The 8,620-nt window shown below is 50.0% G+C and overlaps 1 protein-coding gene across 1 annotated transcript; it reads right to left on the bottom strand.

The window, feature by feature from the left end:
* Window positions 1-4,171: 4,171 nt before the first annotated feature.
* Window positions 4,172-5,284, bottom strand: Gja3 (gap junction protein alpha 3). The gene has a single exon (XM_004639407.1). The coding sequence runs from the start codon at window positions 5,282-5,284 to the stop codon at window positions 4,172-4,174; it is 1,113 nt and encodes a 370-aa protein (XP_004639464.1).
* Between the last annotated feature and the right edge of the window lie 3,336 nt (window positions 5,285-8,620).

Here is an 8,620-nt window from a genome sequence, read left to right as displayed (position 1 = left end):
AAAATAATGTCTTTTATTTTATTTTATTTATCTTTGTGTCCAACTCAGCCCACCCAGGGAGCAGGGCTGGCACAGCATGCGGTGCCGGGTATCGAACCGCGGCCCCTAGGCTTGCCTAAGCTTGCTTAAGCAGGTGCTTTAGACTGCTGAGCTATCCTGCTGGCCCCCCTGGGAGCTGTTTTTAAAGAGCATGTCTGTGGCCCTTGCACGAGTGGCACTGGCATCACATACAAGTTTACTAGAAATGCAAATACTAGGCTCCATGATGACCCTCTAGTCAGTGATGGTGAACCTTTCAGTGCTTTCAAGGGCAGCAGCCCGCTTTGGGCACACATGCCGTAGGTTCAGGCGCCATGGGTGTAGGTGATTCTCTCACAAGCTGAGATGCAGTAGCAACCCACACTCTGCTGATCCTGGCCAGTGGCGTCTCCAGCTTTAAAAGTGTTTGGTGCACACAAACACAGTAGCAGCCTTGTATGGGCTCATCCTGGACTCCCTCATGTGGCTGTTTACCAGGTGTAGGGCATTGCAGAAGGATCAGCCAGTGGAGGGGCCCCTGGGCCCAGACCCAGAGCTGCTCTTGTGCAGCCTCTGGAGTTGTGGCAGGGACCTGCCCTGAAGAGCCAGATGCTGCCAGGCTCCATGCTGTCTGGTCCTCAGCACCTCTCTCTGTCCTCCCACATCCAGCGGCCTTTCTTCATAGCTTGAGATGCTTCTGCAGCCCCTGCGGCTCCACCCAGCTCCTCAGTATGGCCCTGACTCTGTCTGGTATCTGTTGTTCCCCTTGACACTGTGAGCTAGAGATGCACATTGGCATGAGCTGAACCCACCCTCAGTCTCATGCACCCTCTCTGACTTCCGTCCAGGGAACCACTGGGCACCACTGTTTCCACAGGTGCAGCCAAGGCCTATGGACAACCAGGTGGGAGGGGCCTTGGCAGGCTGAGTGCTGGCTATTCATCCTCAGGGTCGCTTTCAGCAGTGGCCTGGCCAGGATAGAGAGGGCATACACTGAGAGTATAAGGACTCACTGAAGTCCTCCCACTTGGTGCCCAACTGTGCTTGCGTCTCCATGGATACAGGCAACACAGGGCTTCGGTTTACAGTTTGTTTTCCTCTCCATGAGGGCTTCCTCAATGTCCCTTGGAGGGTCAGCCTTCTTCTAGAGTGGCTTCTGAATGTTAGTCCCTCTCATAGAATGAGAGACCTCCAGGGCAGGAGGAATAGGAAGTCTCTGGTTCCTCAGTGCTGCCTGGGCTGGCTCTGATCTGCAGGCTGAGTGACATCAGTGCTGATGCTTGTTACAGGTTTATCATGCATGGACTGAACTTGGCTTTTGGACCCAAGCATAGGTTCTCCTTTGAATCTGCATAGGTTCTCCTTTGGATCTCTGTGTAGGCTCTTTACTTTTTTTTTTTTTTTTTGCAGAACCGGGGATTGAACTCAGGCCCTTGTGTTTGCCTGGGAAGCACTTATTCCACTGAGCCATCTCCCTGGCCCCTATGTGTAGGCTCTTTAGTTCGATTCAACCCAGTGCTGGAGACCAAGGTCTCCCACTCAGCAAGACCCTTCCATCTGGACATGACTTGGCTACCTAGTAAACATATTTTCATTGTCTTGGATACAAATGACAAGGAAAGGCAGAGCCAGGTACACTACCTTTAGGGCAGGTTATAAAAAGTACCTGTTTAACTTAAGATCCTGATGACCTCTGAAATGGGCTGAAGGATGGCCCTGTGTCCTTGTCCCCATCCCTTGAATCTGTGGAGGAACACATCAGTGGAAAAAGGGTTTTGGGGTTGGGGAAATAGCTCAGTAGAATAAGCGCTTGCCTGGCAAGCACAAGGGACTGAGTTCAATCCCTGGTGCCACAAAAGAAAAAAAAAAAAAAAAAAAAAAAGGGAGTTTTCAGGGCAGCATCCTGGGTGAGCCACGTAACCTTGTGTGTTAAGTGGGGGCAGACAGTGTGCCTAGTGAGGGACAGATGTGACTATGGCCACAAAGTCTAAAGAGATGGCCAGGGGCCATGCATACCACAGCTTTTGCAGGGTCCCTTTCCCCAATTCTGAAGAAAGACCCAACACTACCTACTTAACTCTGGTCTGGAGGAACTGATTTTGGACCTCTCGCCTCTAGAATTAAAGAATTGTTTGGCTTATGGTAATTTTTGTTTGGTGTTTTTCTTTTTTTTTCTCCATGCTGGTGACTGAACTCAGGGCCTGAGGCATGCTAAGCAATTATGTTACCACGAGCCCCACCCCCAGCCATCTGTGGTGTTTTAAACTGCTATGTTGTGGCCATGTTTTTTTTTTTTTTGGTGGAACTGGGGATTGAACTCAGGCCCTTGTGCTTGCGCTTGCTAGGGAAGCACTTATTCTACTGAGCCATCTCCCTCGTCCTTGTGGCCATGTATTTTAACAGACACAGGCAAGGAGTCTATGCTCTGTTCTGAGTCTCCAGAGGCCCATGTCCCTGTATGTATGGTCCAGCAGCCATTCCAGCCCTGCCAAGGTGGTCTCCTTTTTGAGAACGGTCCAATCTGCTGATGTGATGAGTTACAAGTCATGCATCTGGAGTGGCCAGAGATACATACTGGCCAGGAAAACTGAGAAAAGTCACATAAATTACTTTCCAAAAGGCTTACTTCGGCTTCCAGATGTGGGGCGTTAGTGTTTTCGAAGCTGAAGTAGTTGACTGTAAGTGTTCAACTACTTCAGCTTCGAAAACACTAACACCCCAAACTTTTCTTTTAAAAAGAAAGTTCAACTACTTTCTTTTTAAAAGCAAGCAGAACACACGAGTGAGGATTGTTTTATTACAAACGGAAGCATTTGTTTACATGCATCTGGGCACTAGAAGTCACACTCATCGGACTGTTAGTATATCACCCTTCATGATACAGAAGTACAAGGAGAAGGGAGGCCCCCACGAATCATCAGCAATTAACAAAAGCCCCACAGGGCTCCCCACAGAAGACTGCAGGGAAGTCTCAGACCTAGGAAACAGGGAGTCCCCACCACCAGTACCACTCTCACACAGGCCATAAAACCCAGACACTTTTATTTATGCTTTAGAAAGCAAGCAGGCTGCCCACAAAGAATGATTAGGAAACTTGAAGTGTTTTATTTTATACTTTATTTTATTAAAAAAAGTAGATCATCATTGTTGCATATGTATAAATGATTTTCCTGGCAATAGTAGTTAACTTTTAACTGCCCATTCAAAAATTTCACAACTTCTAGTATTTCACAACTTAAACTTCCCCCTGCTTTTATTTTGGATAGTGCATTCTCATGGAGTTCAGCTGATTTATGAAGAGTTTCTTTTAAAAGAAAGTTCAAAATCTTTAGTAGCATTAAGAAAAACCACCAACCTCTGAGTCAGTGTCCTTTTTCAACAGTACCATTGCTTCTAAAAAGTGGGGGAAATGGCATACCTGTACCATTCAGATCAAAGCACAAAATATTTAAAAAAATAAATACCTAAGGCATACCTGCCACACTTTTAAGTCAGTTTCCTCAGCATTGGAAAATTTTCTCAAGGGTCCCTGGTTTCCAGCTGCCTTCCACCAGCGCCTGCCCTGGCCCACCACCTGCCTTGAGGGTGAATGCTCCTATCCCTTGTCAGGAAGCCTGCAGTGTGTCAGCCTGAGCTTCACACACAATTCCAGAAACTCAAGTGACACCATGTGGACTCACTCTAAATCTTTTTTTAGTGCAGTTTGGCAAATATCCCAAATGAAATTCAACTCTGAGTTAAGAGTATCAAGCAGAGATAGAATTAAGTGCCCCAGAGGCTTGACGAGCTTAGGGACAGAAAACCCAATTGTTGGGGACAAAGCGCTGCACACACCTGTTGCTTTACCATAACAGAACTGTTACCCGGAGAGATTGCGGGGCCTCACAAGCAGGCTGCTGCTCCTGTCAGCATCTTCAAAGTCCCCGCCCTTTGCCCGACCTCCCCATCTCAGAAATACTGGCACCATCACACTAGAACTCACAGTGCTAAGAACAGCAAGCATTAAACACAGACCCCTGACAGCCTGATTCTTCATCCTTTCCTTCCCGGTACTCGGGATCGCTCTCTAGCTCAGGCTCCGGATGAGGATTTCAACTGCACTTTGGTTTGGGCTTCTAGAAAAAGGGTGTCATAAAGTCTGAAGCGACCATGGCTAGATAGCCAGGTCCCCTGGTTTGGCCCGTCCGCTGCTGGCCTTGCTGGACCTCCTGGGGTCCTCAGGGAGCAGGGCGGGCGCCTCCACCCCCGGGGTGCCGCCCCTCGCGCTTCCGGCCAGGCTGCTGCCGCTGCCGTCCCTGAGCCCCGCTTCCTGCACCGGCTGCGGGGCGCGGCCTGAGGGGCTGGGGGTTGTGGAAACCCAGGCCGAGGCCGGGGGTACCCAGGTCTGCGCTGTCACCGGCAGGGGATGGCCCTGCACGCACGCCTCTCCTGGGGCTTCCAATCCGAGGTCCGTGGCCGGCAGTGGAGTCCCGGAGTGGCCCTGGGACGTGTGCACGCAGCAGGGCGAGACCCCAAGGGGGACCGCGGGTCCGTTGGGGCCCAGGTGGCTGGTCACCCCCTGCTTAAGCTTCTTCCAGCCTAGGTGGTAGATCTCCAGCATGTTGAGCACGAGCGACGCGCAGGCCACTGCCAGCATGAAGAGGATAAAGATGGTCTTTTCTGTGGGCCTGGAGATGAAGCAGTCCACAGTGTTAGGGCAGGGCCAGCGGTCACAGCGGTACAGCGGCTGCAGCTGGAAGCCATACAGGAAGTACTGCCCTGCGATGAAGCCCACCTCGAAGAGCGTCTTGAAGATGATGTTGAAGACGTAGGTGCGCAGCAGTGCCCCGGCCATGCGCACCCTGCCTCGCTCCTCGCGCCCCGCGAGCTCCTGCGTGTCCACCGCAGCCTGCAGTGCCCAGGCGGCGTGCGGGCTGTCTGCCCTCTGCGGCACCTCCGCCCTCGCCTTCCTCTTTTCTTCCATGCGTACCAGGTGTAGCACGTGGCCCAGGTAGATGAGCGTGGGCGTGGACACGAAGATGATCTGCAGCGCCCAGAAGCGGATGTGCGAGATGGGGAAGGCGCGGTCGTAGCACACGTTCTCGCAACCTGGCTGCTGGGTGTTGCAGGTGAAGTCTGACTGCTCGTCGCCCCACACCTCCTCCGCCGCGGCCCCCAGCACCAGGATCCGGAAGATGAACAGCACTGTCAGCCAGACCTTGCCGATGACCGTGGAGTGCTCCTGCGCGTTCTCTAGTAGCCTCCCCAGAAAGCTCCAGTCGCCCATTGCTCCGAATTCCTGACCTGCAAGGGACAGTGCAGGGAGGTTAGCACAGCTGGGACCCAGGCGCCCCAAGCGAAACAGCTTCACTTCAGCGCTGGGGACCTTTTCACAGATGTGTTCCCCATCATGGATTCAGCCAACTTCAGGCCAAAACTACTGGGGCTGGGGTGAGGAGAGATAACAGCCCTACAATCCTAGCAGGTACAGACTTGTCATCCTTCTCTACACAACACAGGGAAACAATGTGGTACTAGGTGTTGAGTGATCTAGAGACAACCTGAAGTACACAGAAGGGTGTGCAGAGGTCCCATGCAAATTCTGAGCATCCTTGGAGTCTGGTACCCATGGGGATCCAGGAGACAGTTCCCCAAAGGTACTGAGGGCAACTGTATTCATCTCCCATGATTGTGGTCTCCAGGATGAAGTAAATGCACACAGCACAGGGGACTTTTGGCAGCTGTAACACAGGCAGGCCCTGGTTGGCAGAGATGAGATTTGTAGAAACCAGAGCTAGGGGAAATGCCCCCCCCCCCATAGCCTCCCTCTCTCCCCTAGCCCTTGGGCCCCCAAAAGCTCTGGGACCCTGCAGGCAGCTGCAGCAGCTCCTAATCCCTGTTAACAGCTCCTGTGGGATCAGAGCAAGCTCACCCTAACTGCTGCCACTGCCACATCATCTCGTGACCTCTGCCACACTCACTACCTCCTACCACTTTTCTTCATATGCTTACATGTACCTTAAGTAGGAAATGCTACATCACTACTGTAAAAAGAAAAATAAACATTGGTACCATACATGGTAGCTTTCAGAATACACTGATGAAAACAAAACTGTTACATTTCACTGGATATTGTTTGACAAAAGTTCTAAACATAAGCTCTCTGTTTAAAAGAGATTTAGTAGGAGGATGAGAAAGGTGTTAAACAGTTGTCCCTCAACACTGAAAGGCAATGGGTTCTAGGACTCCTAGGCTACCAAAATCTGTAGCTATTCAAGGCCCTTATATAAAAGGATCCAGTATTTGTATAGAACCCACGCACACCATTCTGTATACTGTAAAACATCTCTAGGTAACATACAATGTCTAATACAGTGTATGTGCCATGTAAATAGTTAATACTGTGTTGATTAGGAAATAATGACAAGAAAAAGTCTGTAATGCTCTGTCCAGACATTATTTTTTTCTTTTTTTTTTTGCGGAACCAGGGGTTGAACTCAGACCCTTGCGCTTGCCAGGGAAGCATTTATTCCACTGAGCCATCTCCCCGGCCCCCCCTTTTTTTTTTTCAGACATTATTTTTTTCTAAATATTTTTGATCCTTGGTTGACTCGGAACATATAAAGGGCTGACTGCTGGTAGCAGATTGAGACTTTTCCCAAGTCTTCCCCATTGTGGAAATGACCAGGCAGAGCTGACTGGGTACGCAGGCAGGCAAGGCTCAGCAGGACCTGCGCACCAGCAAGGTGCTTGGGCTTACCTGGCCCTGGTCATTCTGCCCTACTGTGGGCTTCAGGCTGGCAGAGTGGGCCCTGTAGGGTACACTGGTCACTGAATTGCACTAGTGGGCATCAAAGTCTCAATCTGCTACCAGCAGTCAGCCCTTAAGTTCAGAGTCAACCAAGGATCAAAACTATTTAGAAAAAAATGTCGGGATAGAGCATTACAGACTTTTTCTGAATTGCACTGGTGTCTGCGGTACTGTGCTGCTTGCTGAACCAATATACACCAGCTGCAGCCAGGATGCTAGTGAGCACTGCCAAAGACAGTGAGAGAGGCTAGCAGGCTGTGGCACTGAGGGCACTGGGCAAGGTGCACAGGTGCAGCCACCGCTGAGGGGGCCTAATCCAGGGACAGCACTGGCTACAGACCACATCCCTGGGCAGGAGGTGTCTCTCTGAGCCCTGCATAGGAGATGACAAGTTCATGGTCATATAGTGATGCAAGGAGATAAAATGGGGGCCCTTTCTGAGGAGGTGGCAGTGCCCTGTAGATATGGGGGGCAGAGATAAGAAGGTGTCCCCATGTTGCTGCTGCTCAAGTTGGCCAGGCACTGTGAGCCAATAGAGAAGGCTCCAGGTCCTTGCTGCCATTCTTCAAAGCTGTGAGTATATGCTTGGGTCTCAAGGAGCCTCATGGACACTAGTCACTATAAATGTAAACTTTAAATTTTACAGTGTTCATTAATTTTTATGAATAGGCTTACAGGTAAATAAAACTTTCTCAGCAGGGGCTGGGGAGATGGCTCAGTGGAATAAGCACTTCCCTGGCAAGCACAAGGGCCTGAGTTCAATCCCATGTTCAGAAAAAAAAAAAAAAAAAAAAAAAAAAAAAAGATCAGTGTTAATTCTCTCTACAAATACACTTCCAAGTTTTTGCTTGTTTTTAATTAGAGAAACTTAACTCTATACAGTCTACCATCGTCTTGGTCCATGTTGTGACTAGCATCTTTTTGCATGCTTTCAGTAGATACAACACTTCATGCTAGAAAGGTAATTACTATACATGAGAATCCCACTCTTTTCCAGGAGGGATATCAGGGAACCTATTAGGAGACCTCATTCTCCTCCAAGGTACCAGTCCTAGCTCTGAACTAGCCCTCCCAGCTGTTTCCAGAATGATGGGTGCTCAGGTCTCCTTGCTAGACTGCAGTGTGGTCTGAATGCTGGGCCTTGGTCTCCAGGGTGGTGGCAGTGGAAAGGGGCAGAACCATTAATGGGTAGGGCCTAGCAGGTCTTTCGGTTACTGGGATGCCCACAAAGAGGAGTGTGAAATTTAACCACTTTCTTCCTTAGACACACACACACACACACACACACACACACACACACACACGCATGCATGCACATGCACACACACACACACACACACACACACACACACACGTCCACATGATTGCAGGGGAGTATGGGGCAGGGGAACAAAGAAAGAAGATGAATATGTATGTGTTTCCTGAAACTGAGGCAATGCCAGTGTCCTGCTCTTGAACCTCCAAAGTTGTAACCCTCTTCTTCACATGTAGCCCACATCAGGTATTCCTTATGATGACAGAAAAAACTTCACTAGAATGCTCCCATGGTCCTTTGCCCTTCACCCTCCCCTCTGCATGCCCTGAGATCTTCTATTGTGCAGTCCCAAGCATAGCTGCCAGGCCTCTGGGCAACACTGCAGACAAAACTGGCAGCATGCATGGCCCACTGGGACTGGATCAGCCTTTATTATTTTTCTTTTTGGTTTTCTGAGCCAAAGTCACTATGGCCGGGGAGATGGCTCAGTGTAATAAGCGTTTCCCTGGCAAGCGCAAGGGCCTGAGTTCAATCCCTGGTTCCACCAAAAATAAATG

The sequence above is a fragment of the Octodon degus genome, unplaced genomic scaffold, assembly GCF_000260255.1.
Source record: "Octodon degus isolate 3935 unplaced genomic scaffold, OctDeg1.0 scaffold00111, whole genome shotgun sequence".
In the NCBI taxonomy this organism is placed as follows: Eukaryota; Metazoa; Chordata; class Mammalia; order Rodentia; family Octodontidae; genus Octodon; species Octodon degus.
Note: the sequence above shows the minus strand (reverse complement) of the source record. Positions and strands in the feature narration are given on the sequence as shown.